Source organism: Arachis hypogaea, chromosome 5 (genome assembly GCF_003086295.3).
Source record: "Arachis hypogaea cultivar Tifrunner chromosome 5, arahy.Tifrunner.gnm2.J5K5, whole genome shotgun sequence".
Taxonomy (NCBI): Eukaryota; Viridiplantae; Streptophyta; class Magnoliopsida; order Fabales; family Fabaceae; genus Arachis; species Arachis hypogaea.
The window spans coordinates 102,059,278-102,078,605 of record NC_092040.1 but is presented as its reverse complement, the minus strand read 5'-3'; the positions used below and the strand labels follow the sequence as shown (position 1 = coordinate 102,078,605).

General features: G+C 36.1%; 1 protein-coding gene across 1 annotated transcript; it reads right to left on the bottom strand.

The window, feature by feature from the left end:
• Nucleotides 1–17,456: 17,456 nt before the first annotated feature.
• Nucleotides 17,457–18,836, bottom strand: LOC112802337 (uncharacterized protein At3g17950). Its single transcript, XM_025845502.3, has 2 exons — nt 18,453–18,836; nt 17,457–18,217 (listed from the first exon to the last, which is right to left on the bottom strand). The coding sequence occupies exons 1-2, from the start codon at nt 18,534–18,536 to the stop codon at nt 17,705–17,707; spliced, it is 597 nt and encodes a 198-aa protein (XP_025701287.1). The 5' UTR covers nt 18,537–18,836; the 3' UTR covers nt 17,457–17,704.
• Between the last annotated feature and the right edge of the window lie 492 nt (nt 18,837–19,328).

The following is a 19,328-nucleotide window of genomic DNA, read 5'->3' as shown; positions in this document are numbered from 1 at the left end:
ATCATTCCTCAATAAAACATATGAATCAGATTTCCAAATCAATCTGTCATTCACTACCACAATGCCAACTTAATAATCAGAAACATCCACAATCCAATAATCATCAAAACAACCTTAAACCAAATACAAAACCCAACTAAACATCTTCAATCATTAAATAAACTAATCAAGTAAGCAATTGCATTTATTCAAAGCAACTCAATTCAATCTATAACAATTACGAAATCATAAAAAGTATATTTTTCATATTAATATCAACTTGTAACAATTCTTGAAAATAAAATGAGTTTAATAAAATGGCCCTACCTCGAATAGTCAAAATCCGAAAGCTATAAAATGCGTCAAAATCTTTTTTCTCCCGACCCGCAGCAGCGACAACCACAACCACAGCTTTGTCTTAATTTCGCAACAACAGCGGCAGCTTTAATCACAACATGTAATGACCGAAACTAGACCCTACGTTACCAAAACCTCAGAATCTCTAACCAAACATAACAGACAACTGATTTTCAAGGGTTTCGAAACAAAAACGCTTACTGCATCTAAGAAGGAACAACTACACCGGACAGAAGCAGTTCCGAAGGTAACTCTGGCGACCACAACACCATTTTCGGTGGCCACAGACACGGCGGAATCTTTCGAGTAACTCTGATGAGCTCTGTTAGCGGTAGAAACCCCTCCTCCTCCTTCGGTAGTGACTCCCGTAGAAGCAACATCCAGGTTCTCTCTCCCATCATCGCTCCTCTCCACGGCCACGGCGGACTTAACGGCGATAGCAGCGACGGGACGACGATGGCCCTCCACGGACGGCAATGCTAAGCATGACAGAATGGCGATGATGCGCAAAGACAGTCATTTCAACTCGCGCGAGCTCTTCAGCGACGGCCTTGGTAGTGGTGACGCTCCCCACAGCAACTCGCTCCCTCTCACTCAACGACATACTCTCTCTGTCTCCTACGACAATGATGGCGGCGATGGTGGTAGTGATGCACACCAGCACCGACTCCCTCCTTCCCCTTCCTTCTTTCTTCTTCTGCTTCTCCCTCTCCTTTCTTTTCTTTTTCCCTTCTTCTGTGTGTGTGTATTCGTTGGTGAGGGTGAGGGCTTCGGTGGATGATGGGGAAAGAAGGAAGGATGAGAGGGTGTTAGGGTTAGGTTATTGTGTGTTTAGGGAGTGTTTTGTAAATTAGATTATTATTATTATTATTATTATTATTATTATTATTATTATTATTATTATTATTATTATTATTATTATTATTATTATTATTATTATTATTATTCACTACTAGAAAATTATTTATTACAGACGAATATTTTTGACAAATTTTATTCCACGGAAATGCAGACAGATTTTGCGAGAAAATTTTCATCAAAAACAAAAAAAATGAATTAATATGAATTACAGACGAAAAAAAGAATTTATCAATAATTCTGTCGAAAAAATTAGTTTTTATTACAAGCAGATTTTTTGTCTATAATAATTTAATAAAATTACAGTATTCTATTTATTTAAGAGTAATGCTATGGAACCAAAAAAGTTTTAGCCAAAAATCAGCCAAATATTTTTGGGTGAATCTAAAATCTCTACGAGTTAATATATATGGATGTTTCTTCTGCTAAGTATCAGAATGTTTTTTTTTTCATACTAAATGGATATTCTTTTATATATTTTTTGAATTTTTTTGTATTACAAATGTGAATGTCTTTATTTATTTAAAAATTTTATAATTTTTTAAATTTTATAGATATTTAATTATTTTTGCTAAAATATAACTGGATATTTCTTTTGTTAATATTATGATGTTTTTTATATTAAATAAATATTTTTTTATATTTCTGTAATTATGTAATTACAGTCTCTTTAATTATCAGAATGACACCTAATATCCCAAAATTAAAGCAATATAGTTGAGCATCCTAATCACAAAAACCATGGCTGCTGCATCAGCAATACCAACTCACATGAAAGCTTGGGCCTATTCTGACAATGGCAAATCAAACGTTGCTCTGAAATTTCACCCCAGTATTCCTGTTCCTGAACTCAAAGCAGATCAGATACTAATCAAGGTCGTTGCTGCAGCCATAAATCCCATAGATTATTATAAGATTGCAGGGAGTTACAATGATTCGGACGCCCCTTTTTTGGTAAGATCAGACTTCTCTCCTCCTCCTAACGTTTTTAATTTTGTTAGTTTGTCAGATGGTGGCAAATCCAACGAACCAGATGTCGGTGATAGAGGAGGAGTGGGTGTGGTGGGAGGCGAAGAAGGCCTGACGGTGAGAGAGAAAAGTCTGTGGTTGTTGGAAGTGGGTAGGTTAATATGTGTTGGAGGTGGATAGGTTAATGTGAGAGAGAAGATGAATGTTTTTATTAGGTTTATTTAATCAATTTTAAATTTTGAATTTAAAAAATTTAAAATTAATTATTAATATAAATTAATATGATTTTGTTTAGTTTTTGACTGATTACCTCTTAGTTTCATATACTTTTTCTTTATTTAAATATAAATCTTTTTAAGGAAAATAGTTATCCTGTCTATATTTAAATAAACAAAATGATATAATTTTATTAAATTATTACAGACAAAAAATCTGTCAGTAATTTAAAATATTCCATCAAAAATGTTAAAATAAGAAGTTGGTTTACGTTACTCTCAATCCTTCATTTCATTTTTTTTATGTTTTTTTGAAGAAAGATACTACAATGAAGACTTTATAATTGTCTTTATGTGAAAATATTCTCTTTTGACCTTTGGATGATGAATTGGATGGTTAGATTTTGATATTTATAAAAGTGTTGTTTTTGTTTAAAGTGTAGCTAAATAAATAAATCACACTTTTAAACAAAGTATCTTCGTAAAAAAATATTTTTGCCATCTTCATTTGAGTAGTTGCATTTCTTGAATTACTACTAACACGTTTAAGCGTGCCTTTTCTCCCTCCATTGAAGATGTGACGTCCTCCATTGTCGCCGCCGCTCGCGTCGCACGAGCTCCCTCCACCGATGCTCTCATCGCATTTGCACCCGTCGTCGCCATCGTCACACGAGCTCTCTCCACCGTGCTCTTATCTTACGAGTTCCTTCCGCCGGGACTCTCATCACTACTTCTTCTCTCCTCGCCGGAAGTTTGTCATCGTCTCTTCTTATCACCGTTAGTTTAGGTAGGCCTCCGCCTCCTTCTCGTCCCTAGCCCTAATCCTTCCATTATGATTCTGTTCTGATTTCATTATTCCTAGCCCTAACCATATCCCTTCCCTGTTTTGCTTGACATTGAAAATCAAAGAATACGATCAAGGAGAGCTCTTATGTTTGCAAATCAGCTATGGCTACTGCAGAGAACGGAGTTTCCAAATTCTAAGGTATGAATTTTGTATTTTCCTATAATTTGTGAAAATTGAAACATAACCATGTCTATAATTGTGGTATAGAATGAAGTTTGTTTATGAACTATATATCTGAATTACTGAGATTTTTTATTTGGAATTTGTATGCATGTTTTTGTTCCTTCGTGTTCTTGTTATGACTTTTGATTTTCGTTCCTCCTTCTTGTCCTTGTCTGAATCTGCTCTGTTATAAATATGCTGAATTGCTTTTGATTCTTGTCTTTTTTTATTTTGTTGCTGATTCTGGCAATCATGCTAGCTCCCAAGGTTCTGGTCCGAAGTTAGTTGCAGTTTCAATTACTTTTGGTGTGATGCTTATATTTGCAATGATGCTTGGACTTGTCTCTGATGCCATTTCTGAGAAGTTCGACTCACTGAGGAAAGAAAAAAGTGAGGTAATTGAGCAAAATCATACTTTGATTCTTAGCTGGAGTGATAAATTGGTAAGATTCCGGAATTACTATCTGCCAATGAATTATTCATTAAAAATGAAACAATTCAAACATATGTCAACGGTTTATTGATTGATTGATTGATTTTTATCAATATTTTGTACATCTCCATTTGGATCTTTTAATTTCTCATGCATCTGAACCACAATAATAAGATTGGGTGTGCCAAAATGGAATTTGATTAATAAGGAACATCGGTCATATGCAGAACTGGGAGCTCACTGATTCTGGCTGATCTTAAAAAGGTATATGACTCTTGCATGCAATGATGCACCTGTGACATTTTTTTCTGTCATTTTTATCTCTCATTTTGGAAACCATCATTAAAAGATTGTGATTCATTTGCTAGCTTTATATTAATAAATCGAAGCATGGTTATTGAGAAATTTTGAATATGTTAAGGGTTTCCTTACTAACTCCAGAATATCAAGAGGTACAGTAGCAGATAATTAGCAATTAGAGTAGTAGAAGGTGAGAGGTAGAAGATAGGATAGAGAAAGGTTGAGGTATCAAGATGATACTCTCAAGGAAATATTATTTAGAAAAGGAAGAAAGAACAAATAATAACAGAAGATTCACTTGGCATTCGAGAGGCCAAACTCTCCACTAAATAACCACTCCACTTATTCCCTACCTAAAAGCTTTTCAGCTTCCTTATTTATAATATCCATATCCTAACTACTTTCCTAAACATATGGAGTAACAATATTTTGAAATTTCAATCAGTCACGTGTTTTCCCCTCCTTCTATAAGTAAATTTAAAAGGAGTTAAATTCTGATTTGATCTTTCCTGGTTTGTTACAATACCCTCCCCATGAAGAGCCACCTTGTCCTCAAGGTGGAAAGATGGAAAGGCCAACTGCAGTTTGTCGACCTGCTCCCATGTACTTTCAAATTCGGGAAGATGCTGCCACTTGATTAGCACTTCCAGGTGTCCTTGGTTGCTCATACGACTGTCCAGAACTTGTTCGGGTTCCACTAGTAGTTCTCCTTCCTCAGTGAGAGACTCAGGCAGGCTTTGGGGTTCCACCGAAGATCCCAAACTCTTCTTAAGTAGTGAAACATGAAAAATAGGATGTATCTTTGCAGAGGCTGGTAACCGAAGTTTATAAGCTGCTGCACCAATTTTTTCTAGTACTTCATATGGACCATAAAATCTGGCGCCGAGCTTCTGATTTGGTCTGGTGGCAAGAGACCGCATCCTGTATGGTTGGATCTTTAAAAACACGAAGTCTCCTACTTCAAAAGTGACATCTCTCCTCTTCTTATCAGCAGCTTGCTTCATGCGATTCTGGGCTCTATTCAACTGAAATTGTAACTCATCGAGCATCTGATTGCGGTCTTCCATTAGTAGTCTAACTTCCTCTACAGTAGATTCCAGCCCCCCTCTTAACAATGGAGGCGGCTCCCTCCCGTATAAAGCCCGAAAAGGGGTCATGCGAATGGACCCGTGATAAGTAGTATTATACCAGAATTCGGCCCAAGGCAGCCAAGTGGACCACTGTTTTGGCTTAGAGCCTGTGAGGCAGCAGAGATAGGTCTCTAAGCACTTGTTAACAGCCTCCGTTTGGCCATCGGTCTGTGGATGATATGCAGAGGACATCTTCAAGGAGGTTCCAGCCTGTTTGAATACTTCGGACCAAAAGGCACTCATGAATATTTTGTCGCGGTCGGAGACGATGGAGGATGGAAACCCATGGAGGCGAACAACCTCCTTAATGAATAAGAGAGCAATGTCTTTTGCTGAGAAGGGATGTGCAAGCGGGTAGAAATGAGCATATTTGGAGAGTCGATCAACCACTACCAAAATTGTGTCCATCCCTTTGGACCGTGGTAACCCTCCGATGAAGTCCATAGAAATGTCAGCCCATACGTTTGTGGGTATGGGAACAGGTTGAAGTAGGCCTGCCGGTTGAAGGGTGGAATGTTTATTTTTCTGACATACTTCACAATTTTTTACGAACTCCATCACATCCGACTTCATACCTTCCCAATAGAGAATGGAAGAAATTCTCTTGTAGGTTCTAAAAAACCCAGAATGGCCCGCCAATTTGGAGCTGTGAAACTCCATCAAAAGCTTAGGGATCCATTTGGAGGTCTTGGCAATCACCAACCGCCCTTTATACCTTAACTTGCCATCGATTAATTCAAAACCAGACACTGTCTCATCTCCTTGTAACAGCTTCTGCATAATGGTCTTTAACTTACCATCTTCCAAAACCTCGGTCTCTAGTTCCCCCCATTCAGCCGCTATGGGAAAAGAAAGAGATGAGAAGTGGAACTTCCTTGAAAGAGCATCCGCAACTCGGTTTTCAGTCCCTGCCTTGTATCGAATGTCAAAATTATACCCCAATAGCTTGGATAACCATTTTTGCTGCCCTTCATCTGCAACTTTCTGGTCAAGGAGGTATTTTAAAGATTTTTGGTCTGTGAATACCGTGAAATGCTGTCCGAGAAGATAGTGCCTCCATTTTTGGATGGCCAATACAATAGCCATTAATTCTCTTTCATACACGGATTTGTTTTGAGCTGTTGTAGAAAGTTTTTGGCTCATGAAGGCAATGGGGCGCCCTTCTTGCATCAGAACTGCACCAACTCCCTTTTCCGATGCATCTGTCTCAATCTGGAAAGGTTTGGAGAAGCATGGGACTGCCAACACAGGTACTGAAACCATTGCTTGTTTAAGCTGTTGAAATGCACCTTCCGCCTCATCAGTCCACTGGAAACAATCTTTCTTTAGTAGCTGGGTCAATGGCCATGCAATGCCACCATATCCTTTGACGAATCTCCGATAATATCCCGTGAGGCCAAGAAAACCACGTAAACCTTTAAGGTCCTTAGGTCGCGGCCAATCTAACATCACCTGGAGTTTTTTGGGATCGGCTGCCACACCTTTTGATGATATGATATGGCCCAAATACTCAATGCAAGATCTTTCAAAGCAACATTTCTTTTTGTTGACCAACAATTGATTTTGGCGTAACAGTTCCAACACTTGCAGCAGATGTCCGCGATGGCTGGCCACATCCTTGCTGTAAATTAGGATGTCATAAAAAAAACCAATGTAAACTTGCGTAGAAAGGGTTTGAGGATAGTGTTCATTAGTGCCTGAAAAGTAGATGGTGCGTTGGAAAGCCCAAATGGCATTACTAGGAATTCGTAATGACCCTCGTGCGTGCGAAATGCGGTCTTGTGGATATCTTCCTCTTTCATCCAGATCTGATGGTATCCCGATTTCAAATCGAGTTTGGAGAAAACCGCAGCCCTTTCCAATTCGTCCAACAACTCTTCGATTATAGGAATCGGAAATTTGTCCGGAACGGTGATTTTGTTGAGCGCCCGATAATCAACACAAAATCGCCATCCGCCATCCTTTTTCTTCACAAGAATGACTGGACTAGAGAATGGACTAGTACTAGGTCTGATAATTCCTATTTGAAGCATTTCCTCAATTATCTTCTCCATTTCCTCCTTCTGATAGTGAGGATACCGATAAGGGCGTATGTTGGGAATATCTGAATTCTCTTTTAATACTATGGCATGGTCATGTGATCTCTGAGGAGGAAGACCAGATGGGGACTGGAACAGATCATCGAATTGGCTCAAGAGTTCAGTGGTCTCGGAAGAGATGGTGACAGAATCTTCATCGGCATCAGGGCGGAATAGCGGAGTAATCAAAAATCCATCTTCAGCATTTCGCAGGGCTTGTAGAGTCACCTTACTACTGGCATGAGTCCTTCCCAAAGTTGGATCACCCAGTAATGTAACCTTCGAACCATCTTGTACCCAACTAAGCGATAAAGTGTTGTAGTCGCCTTCAAATTTCCCAAGACTGGCGACCCAACCAGCACCCAAAACTACTTCAGATCGTCCTAAGTCCATAACCAAAAAGTTTGCAATGATGGAAATTCCTTGCACCAGAATTTTGACGTTTTCGCATCCACCTAACCCCTGCTCAATCGCGCCATTACCCACCTCGATGTGGAACGGAGGTAGGCGCATCAGTGGTAAACCCAAAGTGGAGACTAGAGTAGAGGCAATGAAATTAGCCTCAGCACCTGGGTCAATCAAAATAACCACCTCCCTACCATTGATGACCCCACAAACTTTCAGAGTTTGATGGGATGTGAGACCCCAGTAGCTAAGGGATGAGAGGTGCAGAGACAGTGTGTGAAGAGCGAGATCAGGTTCTGCCAGGGGAGGAGCTGCCTCAAGGTCTTGTGGTTCGTCGTCATCTTCACCCAAAAGGATCAGCTGTTGGTGACGGAATTTGCATATGTGACCCGGGTTCCACTTGTCAGCACATCGAAAACATAGTCCTCGCCGTTGTCGCTCACTCCATTCTTCATGGGAAATCCAACGGGAAGTAGGCTTGGATCCACTAGAAGTTGAAGTAATAGAGGGGTCAGTGTCATTCTTTGAGTCTGATTTGGAAGTAGTAACAATGGTGGGCTTACTCTGGTCTGCCGGAGGAGAGTGAGTATTGGATCTGGCCCAATTAGAGTGTTTAGAAACCCCCCACCCTGAACGTGATACTGTATCTTGCTTTCTACCCCCTGGGTGCATTCCTTCTGCTTCCCATGCGAAATTCCTGGCTTCAATAACCATTGCTCGATCCATTAACTCCTAGAGGTTCTCAAAATCCTCCACTTTCAACTCTGATTTGATGGTCGATTTGAGACCTTCATGAAACATGCACAATAAGGTGTCACCTCCCAATTGTCGGTGAGAGCGCGCCGCTAGTTCGAAATCGCGGCGGTATGCCATCACTGAACCTGTTTGCTTTACCCGCAGTAATGGGGCTAGTGGGTTAGCCGCCGCGCCAGGTTCAAAGCGCTTAAGCAAGTCCTGTTTGAAGCGGATCCACGTGTGGAAAGTGGATTGGGATTCCCACCATTCGAACCACGTCAAAGCTTCTCCATGAAGTGCTAGCACCGCGTATTCAAGCTTGTCCCCCACCGGAATTTCTGAGATGCGAAAATAGCGATCCATTTGCACTAGCCACCCGCTCGGGTCCGATCCATCAAAGGAAGGGATGTCCACAGAGCGATTGCCGTCGCCTCTGTTCGGAATGGGATGTCGTCGACGTCCGCCTCCAGGATCGTCGTTGCGTGAGTGTCCCCCTTCGGTTTCGGGTGTTGGTTGCTGTGAACGTAGCACCAGTTCTTCCATTCGTTTCATCATTGTTTCCAATAATTGGGTTTGTTCAGCGACCTGTTTTTCCAAGCCATCCACGCGTTCTTCCATGGCAGCGGTGGTGCGAGTAGAGACCATCTACGGGTACTAATCCCAGATCGTTGGCTGATACCAATTGTTAAGGGTTTCCTTCCTAACTCCAGAATATCAAGAGGTACAGTAGCAGATAATTAGCAATTAGAGTAGTAGAAGGTGAGAGGTAGAAGATAGGATAGAGAAAGGTTGAGGTATCAAGATGATACTCTCAAGGAAATATTATTTAGAAAAGGAAGAAAGAACAAATAATAACAGAAGATTCACTTGGCATTCGAGAGGCCAAACTCTCCACTAAATAACCACTCCACTTATTCCCTACCTAAAAGCTTTTCAGCTTCCTTATTTATAATATCCATATCCTAACTACTTTCCTAAACATGTGGAGTAACAATATTTTGAAATTTCAATCAGTCACGTGTTTTCCCCTCCTTCTATAAGTAAATTTAAAAGGAGTTAAATTCTAATTTGATCTTTCCTGGTTTGTTACAGAATATTCTCTGTTGAATAATTGGATTTGTTTTACATGTCTGTTAATAAAATAAAAAAAACTTGGTGGATACCAAGACCTATATTGAACCAGTTGTTGTCTGTTAATAAAATAAAAAAAACTTGGTGGATACCAAGACCTATATTGAACCAGTTGTGTGTGTGTCTATATATATATATATATATATATATATATATATATATATATATATAAGTGAAGAAAGTATCTTTTTCATTCATAATATTTGTTTGTTCATGCCAATTAGGAAAAAAATGGCACTTTATTTAGAATAGATTTAATAGAAAAGTATCATGAAGTCTATCTTAGGTTAGAAAAGATAACTTTAAAGGCTATGCTTGATTTTTGGATCAACTAATTCTATTTGTAAGTTGCAGGTATTGATTTTGTATCTTGTATCATGGTTTTATGATGTTTTTCATAGTTGAATGTGGATCAGAATTTAGTTGATCCAGCAAATTGTAATAGAGGCTTTGGCATGACAAAATATGACAAACTAGTTTGATGGTTTGGCCTGTGATCCTAACTTTGTTATCGACAATGTTATTATTGATTAAGGCTTCTGTTTTTTAATCTCTTAGTGCACTTTATGTCGAATATTCTGATTGTATGATCTGCAACATAAGCTACAGAGATAAGAACCTAAATTTGTTGCAATAATTTATTAACGGACACATTGTTTACTACTAATTCTACTAAGAACATAAAGGTTTATGTTTCCTAGCTGATAAGCACACTATGAAATAATTATACAAGTTTGAAATTAAGTTTTCATAGTTTGATAACTCCTCTGCACTAAATTGATTAGCAAAAATTGCATATTTTAATTTTCAATGTTGTTAGTCTCCTGAAAAATATTGTGTGATTCATACATTCATTTCATGAGTAAAGTGGATTGCTGAATATTACTTGTGTGATTCATACATTCATACATTCTGGAAGTTTAATTGAATATATGACGCTGAAATTGATTGATTTACATACATTTTAGTTATTATTTATTAGAATTTGATTTGCAAGCATCACATAATAGATATCAGTTTTAATAAGTTTCAGGCAGTACAAACTTGATAGATGCATGGCTCTCTATTAACACTATTAGCACAGCAGAAGCTATTTTTTTTCCCTCATATTGATTGATGGTTGAAAGGAAGAAGCATTAAATGAAAGAAGGATGCACACTCTGATTTCTTACAAACTTTTTTTGGATTTCTTTTCATGCTCCTTTTATGTGTTCTCTTCACTGATTAAGTTGGTGACAGTGACGAAACCTTTACTGTTTCGAGCTTCAGCTACCTTGAGACTAGGCTTAGACCCTTTGATTTGCATTATATCAGAGGTGAGTGAGTCAATTAGCATTTACCTTTTGTTTATATTATCATAATTTTGCTTCTTTTCTTCTTCTTGTTCGTTTTGCAGTTTGAATTTTAGTGGATCAGAATTGAAATGTAATATAAAGTTGAAAGGTAACCTATGTTAACAGGTTTAAATACTTTGGAACAACTTTTGCATGAGCTGTCATCAAATTCTTCACGGCATGTATGTTCTGCTTTGGCTTCAGTAATAATGGGAATGGCTCCTGTATTAGGAAAGGTAACCTTCTAGATTGGGAAGTTCATAAACTATGTGAATTTCATAGCTCCTCACCATTATGTACTTGGATCTCATATATTGCAATAATATAATTTTATTTCTTTATTGTTTTTATTGTAAAAGAGGAGTGCAATCACAGTTGAAGCAATACCTACAAATCTCCATATCTTTGGTTGCTTCAGCTACTGCTGAATCTTGAAGACCAAGGTCACCATCTTGAGTTGTGATCAGTGCTTAAGAATTACTAGTTTCACATATTGTTTAGTATGGTTGATAGTTTTAGTATGGTTGAACAATACATTGAGGATTATAGTTGATGTATCAATACATTTTGTTTATGTTTTGAATTATATTGACTTGCTTGTTTATTATAGTACTTTTCTTTTAGTTTGATAATACGATGAACTTGTTTATTTTTCGAAAAATACTATAAATGTTCGAATACAAGTTAGATGAAAATTTGTATTAATTAAATTTATATTTATTTTGTATGAAAACACTTTTATTTTGTAATGAAAAAATCAAAAAAATTTCTGTTTTACCTTATTGACGAATTTACGGACGGATTTTTCGTCTGTATTTAGAGTTTGAAAATGCTTTCCAAGGCTCCAATTACCGACAAAAAAGCTATCAAAAAATCTGATGCTAGTTACTGACGGAAAATCTATCGAAAAATCGGACGGTTTAAACAAAATGGAAGTGACAATTACTGAGAAGAAATCTGTCGGTAAATTACCGATAGAAAATCTGTTGCAAAATCTGACGATTTTTTAGCGAAAGGAGGACCATTACCGAGGAAAATTCTGTCGGTAATGGAGAAAAATCTGTTAGTAAATTACTTACGAAAAAAATCTATTGGTAAGTAATTTCTGATGAAAATTTTATAGAGGAAAAAAAATCTGTCGGTAACCAAAAATCTGTCTATAATAAAGACCAAATCTGTCGGTAAATCCATCTTTAATAAGCAATTTTCTAGTTGTGATTATTATTTTTTTTGAAACAAATAATAATATAATTAGGGTATAGAGTAGTAATTGAAAAGCAAATTTTTTAATCCAACAATAATTATATATGAAAACATTATTTATTCATTAATTTAGAAACTATTTTCAAATAAATATTCTAATTCAAGAATTATAGGTAATCAAATTAAATTCCTTCAAAATCAAAGAATAATTCAAAAATCTAAATACTCAAATTGAAGCATATAAAATTCTCATTTATTTTTCAATTACTAAAACTTTAAATCATAAATAGAAAAATACCCAATTAATATAAAATTTTTGAAAATATACTCTCAAATAAATATAATAAATCATAAATAACTTATTATGAAATTTTCAAAAACCTGGGGTCTTACATGGAGGATACTTGAGTTGGATTCTCCTTTAGAACCGATTTTATCATCCTCATCTGGACTTTTGGCAGAAGATCAGCATACGACTTCTGTCAGTGGGCCTGTGTGTATAGACCAGAGTAGTGATACTAGTGCTAGGATTTTCTCTGAGATTATTGAGATCTCTGATGACGATGACGAGAATCCTGATGAGTATCTTGATGTGATCGAAATTTCTTCCCCTGATGATGACAATTGACGATTCGAGTTGACGACATGAGTTTGGGAGTTCTTTATGTTAGTCTAGATTTTGTATTTAGTCTCTCTCTTTTGATTAGACTCACCGAGAGAATAAGCTATGAATAATTTAACTAGACTAGTTTTGGGCGCCATCTTAGGGGCTTCCTATATGGACCAAGGCTCAGAACGTTGGTTGTGTCTATAGTAATAAGGGACCAAGGCTCAGAGTGTTGGTTGTGTCTATAGTAATATGTTGTGAAGTGTTGTACGCTAACGAATGTTCTTTGTGTGTGTGTGTGTGTATATTATGTTTATCCTTGATGTTCATATTGTTGTTTTTTGTATTTAATTTTACATCATCGTTTATCTATGCGTAATTAGTTTTTTTGCAACCCTTTTTGTGTTAAAAAGAAAAAGTTTTTTTGAAACACGATTACAGACTTAATAATAAATATAAGTTTTTTGGTAATAAGTTGGTGACACTCAGTTTTCAGTACGATCATGATATACTGAAAATTAGGTCGTTATACTATCAATGGGCAATAACTATCAAGACTTATAAGGATGGAATTAACAATGAATGGGAAGTTATATTCAAGTACAAACATGAAGTTGAATTGGTGGGAAATAGATTTCACTTTGCAAATCTTAAGACCACAAGAATACATAGAAAATGTGGTAATTTCTTCTTTAATACCATTAATGGTTTTTCTTATGAGTTATCATGTCATATATGTGATAAATTTGGGACGTTTGTTTTTTTCATAGGTGATCTCCACACTGTGCTAAAGTCTCAACAAGAAAAAATATAAAAGATTTGAAAAACTCATATACTATATCCCATCGGATATTATGGTAAGCTCTACTACCATTAAATTTTAACCTCAATGTTGGTGCATTTCATAAATATATAGTGTGTTAAAGGTGATTATTTCAGTACAGAATAACATGCTGATGAAGTTTAAGGAGAAGTACATTGATCCAGCAACTAAGAAGGCTAAAGCATCAATGTATATAAGGAATACTTCCCTCTTCTAGATAAGAAGAAGCTAGCATCCCATCCCTTAAAACTTCTTAAATAATTTTTTCATTCGGTTTCATTTAGATTAGAAAATTGTTCTATTTGCCCAAACTTCAGTTATTTACCCTAATTTGCCATTGTAGACATTAGTGGTTGTAGATTGCGGATGTGAAAAAGAAAAGATTTCATGTGCTTGACTTCATTCACAAAGAATCCCCCAATGAAAATAGAACGAAAATGAATAAATTTGTTATAAGTTGCTTCCTATTATTCCTTTCTATTGTAGTTTTATTTCTGTTAATGTTGTATTAAACTTGTTTTACTATATTGGTTAATTTTTGTTTATCAGCTGGGACTGCGGAATATATGTAATGAAATGGCTAGAGATAATCGATCCAAAAAAGATAAAAAAAGGGAAATATGCATGAAAAAATTGGAAACAAGAAACTAACAGTAAACGTAGCTAGTTTCTCTATTTCTAAATTAGCATGGATTAATAAATGTGTTTCAATTGTAGGAAGAAGTTGATGGTTTTAGGCGGGAATATGCTTCGATTGTTCTCTTTGACGAAATAAATAAGTTAATAGTTAACGCAATTGCTGAATCTGAAGTCATAAGACTCTCGAAGCCTTCCGTTGCCTTTGTCAAGTCCTTTTTGTAAATTTTTATCAGGAGATATTGATAGTAGATAATTTAAATGTTGTACATTTTTATGAATTTCTACAATGGTTAAGGACTAAATTGTATGTATACTGTATAGTTAAAACAAACACATACTTTGAAATCTTTGTAAATATTCAATCCAAACTTTTGATAAATTTTTTTGCCATGTTAATCTTCTATGGAACTGTTTGTACTATTTTGAAATCATGTTAATTTGAATCAATCCAGGTTCAAACAATTGCAGAAAACAACATTATTAGAATTGCACCGAAGATGCTTTAAACGAAACACCAAAAATTATTCAAATAAACATCGAGAATGCTTACAATTTTTTTTGTAAATTTTTATCAGCAGATATAGAAAGTGTATAGGTTGAATATTGTAAATTGTTAAAGCTTTCTACACTAGTTAAGTATTGAATTGTCTATGTACTATATATTTAAAACAAATACATCCTTTGCATCTTTGTAAATATCAATTACAAAGATTTTGATAAAATTCTACGGACCTATCTTTACTGTATTGAAATCCTGTTAATCTGAATGAATGAATTACACTGAAAGGCTTACAACGAAACACTGAAATTAAATCAATAAAACACTGACAAATCTATCTTATTGCATTGAATCTCTGAAATGATAATTCATCATTTCTCCATGATAAAGGCTGAAATTTGACTGCACCACTGATCCACCATCTAAAATGTTCAACTGTAAAAAGTAAATCATATATTAGCATAACTATTAACATGCACAAAGAGTATTTTACCTAATTAAAGCACATCAATTTTACCTCACTTGAAGCTTTCTTTTTCTTTTTCTTTGAAGCATTTGCAATCTGTTTTTCAGGATCCCAATCTTTTTTTGGGACATTCTCTTGTTCTAATACATGGTGGACTTTGAAGCTCGTTAATATCTTCCAACGAAGCATTTTCGTGTAATAACAAACATTTTTTATTACTTTTGGCTTTATAGTCTTGCATCTTAACCATCGCACGATCATATGTGCGGTGCAAAATCGCCGTCAACTCCTCAGATTCTGATGCAAATTCATAAATATTGTATGATCAAAACACCAAATCATCAACTCTCCTACTTCTTGGTTCCAATAAAGGCTCGTCGTGGTTGCTCTTGATATGTGTATGCCTCCTCTTTTCATTCTTACTCCATCGTTCTAATATATATCTTGGTGCTACTTTATCCACCCACTCAAAGCTTAACGCGCTTAGAGAATAATGACAGAATATGTCTCTTGACTCAAACAATAAGCACTGGTATTTTACTTTGCGTGATATCGCATCATATATAACCACAAACTTATTAAATGTTGCGTTTGAAATATGTTCTATAACTTTATATGCCGTAAAACCTAGAGAGGACTCCGTTGATCTTGTGATGCAATTCAGCTTTCCTCTAAATTGTGCTTGAACTTTTCAAAATTTTTCGTGAGTATACACATGCTGAAATTGAGCTTCTATTGATGATTTGTTTGTACAAGGGATTAAAAATCGGTAGCATAAGATTGTCTCTTTTTTTGCTCTCTACTTCCTAGGCAATTATAGTATTGTTTCACAAAATGGATCAATAAGCCATTGCGCGTAATAAACTTGTTAAAAAATGCATGCATGCTCTCGCTCCTTTGTGTGCTTCTCATCCTAACCCAAAAATGGTGATCAAGATTAACTGGGATCCACAAATGACGATCTTCAAAAAGCTCTGAAAAATGATAACATACGTAAATCAGAACTCAAATGCACCGAAACGTATACTGCTTTGCATCTTTATTACAAAAGCAAAATACATAAATATCCAATTAATTATAGTAAATCCACCTTTACCTGAAAGTCACTTATTATCTCCAACACCATACTTCATAAGAAAATCATTTCGATTTCTATCAAATGCATCTTTTGTAAAAGAGTTTCAAACAACATGACTCATCTCTTGTTCTTTTTCTTTATGTCTCTTTTAGCCATTTAATTTCTATGTAATCTTCTTCAAAATATGTCAAATGCACCACCTGTGAATTGTTGTGGGGATACAACTCTTAATAGCCATTTGCATTGATGCACATTGATCAGAAAGAATGCCTTTTGAAGCCTTTGCACCCATGCAACGAAGCCAACATTCAAATAACTATTGAAATGATTGAATATCCTCATTTTTCATCAGAGCATATTTGAGAAGTATAGAATGACTATGGTGATTCACACCAACAAAAGAATCAAAAACCAAATTATACCTGAAGTCAAAAATGCAGAAACAAAATTAGGATTGTACCGACACAAGAATCTAATATGCATCGAAACTTGTTTCACAGAGCGCATAAACCAAAACAACAAAAATACGTGTTTGTATTATAAGTGGTGTCAAATAAAATAACATCTCCAAAATACTCGCAAGCACCGAAATTGTCTTTCATAATGCACGAAACTAGGAACGAAACAGATTAATCGAAATGACAATTCAAAAATCCTACATTACATTAAAAATCGAACATTCAACAATGAAAATTAATTTTTACAAACAAAAACAAAATTATTCAACTACGAAAGCATCAATTATTAACGAACTCCATTAACTAGGTTCAAACCAAACCTCATCCACCTGAATCAATTCAAAATAATAATCCAATTAGCCTTGATTCAACTTACAGTCTGAACTTGCATCATTTATCGTCTTCGAAAACGAAATACCTAATCAAATATGATTTCACTGCTTAATTTTCAAAAAAAAATTGATCTAAATCTTTAAATCAAATCAAACAAAATTAATCGTGAATAAACAGACCATAGAGAACAAATAAGACGCAGAGAACAAAGAGAAAAAAGAGATCGAAATGAACGCAAAAGATGCAGAAAAATATTGAAAAAAATGAAATATGCAGAAAAAAAGCAGTTATATATAGTGAAGGATTTAGTCAAAAGTTAACCGAAAATAGTGACGCGTGAAAATTAAATTATACCGATAAAACTTAGTTGAATAATTAACTTAGTTGTAGAGCATTATCAATTAAAAAAAAAATAAATGACAAGAAGGTCGACCACTTTATGTATGTGTAGTAACATTGAGATATACATGGTAACATGAAAAGTAGATAAAGAAAAAATTCCCCAAAAGCAGAAACATGCTTTTTTGCACGTAAACCACAGGCAAAAATAATCTCTACACCAATTAGCCAACAACCAAACAATCCCCACCAAAAATAATTTAAAAGAAGAGGAAGTAATTTTATTAACAATAAAATAAAATTAAAGGCCTTTGATGATTTGATCCTTATCCTGCGCCGCCGCTACAGATCCCGGCCAGCGAAACTGGAAACCTATTGCACAGACTCCCCGCAGCCACCGCTGCGCCATCGTCGTCGACGTTAGCCTCCGGCGGAAGAACCCTACCGTCGGCAAACAGAACCCTCCCTCCGTTTCTCTGCTGGCCGCCACCGGCTGGTGCCACTATCCCCTCAAGCTCCGCCGCCGCGCCGTAGAATTCAACATCGCCGAACCTCCGCTCCACCTCAAGAAAATCTCCGAGCGACGCTGGGGCGGAGTCGCCGTCCCTGCAGAGCTGCCACCACCTCCTCCGCCGTTCCGCCACCGCGGCAGCTGAAGCATTCGCTGTCTTCTTCTTCTTCTTGGACGTGGCTGCGGCGGCTCGCCTCGATCCCGCTGCTGCTTCCGCCGGCGATTCGCGGCGGTGCTGCGACGGAGCTCTGAATGCAATGGCTGGGAAGCTCACTCCCATTAGAGTACCCAATGTGGTGCTTCTATCATGAAAAAATGACCCTGTGGACTATCATTCAAAACCCCGGCAAAAAAAAAAAAACTTTCAAATTAATTCGTGATAAAGTTGAGAAATTTATGAAATTTGTAAACATGGGGTGTAGAAAGGATAAGATTTTTAAGCAATCTGAGAATTCAAGTTGTGAGTTTTTTGTTTTTTGTTTTTTTTTTTTCATTTTGCAGTATGATGACGATGATGAAGATATGAACGTGGATGTGGATACAAAATTGAAAATGTTAAGTACCTCAGTGTCAAGATCAGAAGAGGAGATGGAAGAGTTGGTGGGTGAAGATGGTGGTGGCACCAATTCAGCGGCTGGATCTAGCATTGTTTTGATGCCTTGATGGGTTTGGAGGTTTTAAGGGAATTCTAATAGTTGAGATTTAATGATTTTTGGCTCTGTCAACTGTCATGTAATAATGTAGAAGGGGATTTGATTGGTGTGGAATTTTCTGAGGTTTGCTAGTTTTGTAAATGATGAAATAAGGATGCAAGCGTCTTGCTAGGGAATCAAAGAAAAAGAGGAGTGTGTTTGAAATGATTAATGCAAGCTAGATGGGTCATGGGTTTTTCAGCTTTGGGAGAATGATGTCAAGAACAGGTTTTAGTATTATCACTATCGATGTTCGGTAAAGGGTCGTGCAAAAAGGATGATTGTTTCAAATAAAACCAACTTGTGTTTTTTTTAAAAAAAAAACTAAATAATTTGTACATTTAAAATATGAGTTTAATTTTAAAGCACTGATATTATAAAATATTTTATATAATTACATTTGATTTTTTAGATGATCATTCATGTGGTTAATGTAAAAGGTAGTTATTTTTAGGGTTTAAGTAATTTTTTTTATCCTTAACGTCTGAGCTCAAAATCAAAATCGTCCCCGATCTTTTTTTTTATTAAAATCATTCATAACTTTATAAAACATTATAAAATCGTCTTTTTTTTTATCTCAATTTTATTTTTTAACCAAATTATCCTTAACTGTTAATAAGAAAAATAAAAAACATATTAAAAAATAAAAACATAACCCAACCCCACCACACCCCACTCCATCGGCCCATCCCAATCCTCATCCCCATCTCCTTAACAAAAAAAAATTAAACCCCATCCCACCATGAT

What these genes read in the sequence shown, in the direction of transcription:
- LOC112802337 (XM_025845502.3), bottom strand. Translation starts at nt 18,536, where the DNA reads ATGCTAGATCCAGCCGCTGAATTGGTGCCACCACCATCTTCACCCACC. An exon ending in CTTCTGATCTTGACACTGAG is followed by an intron (nt 18,218 to 18,452) that starts GTACTTAACATT and finishes TTTGAATGATAG; the next exon opens with TCCACAGGGTCATTTTTTCA.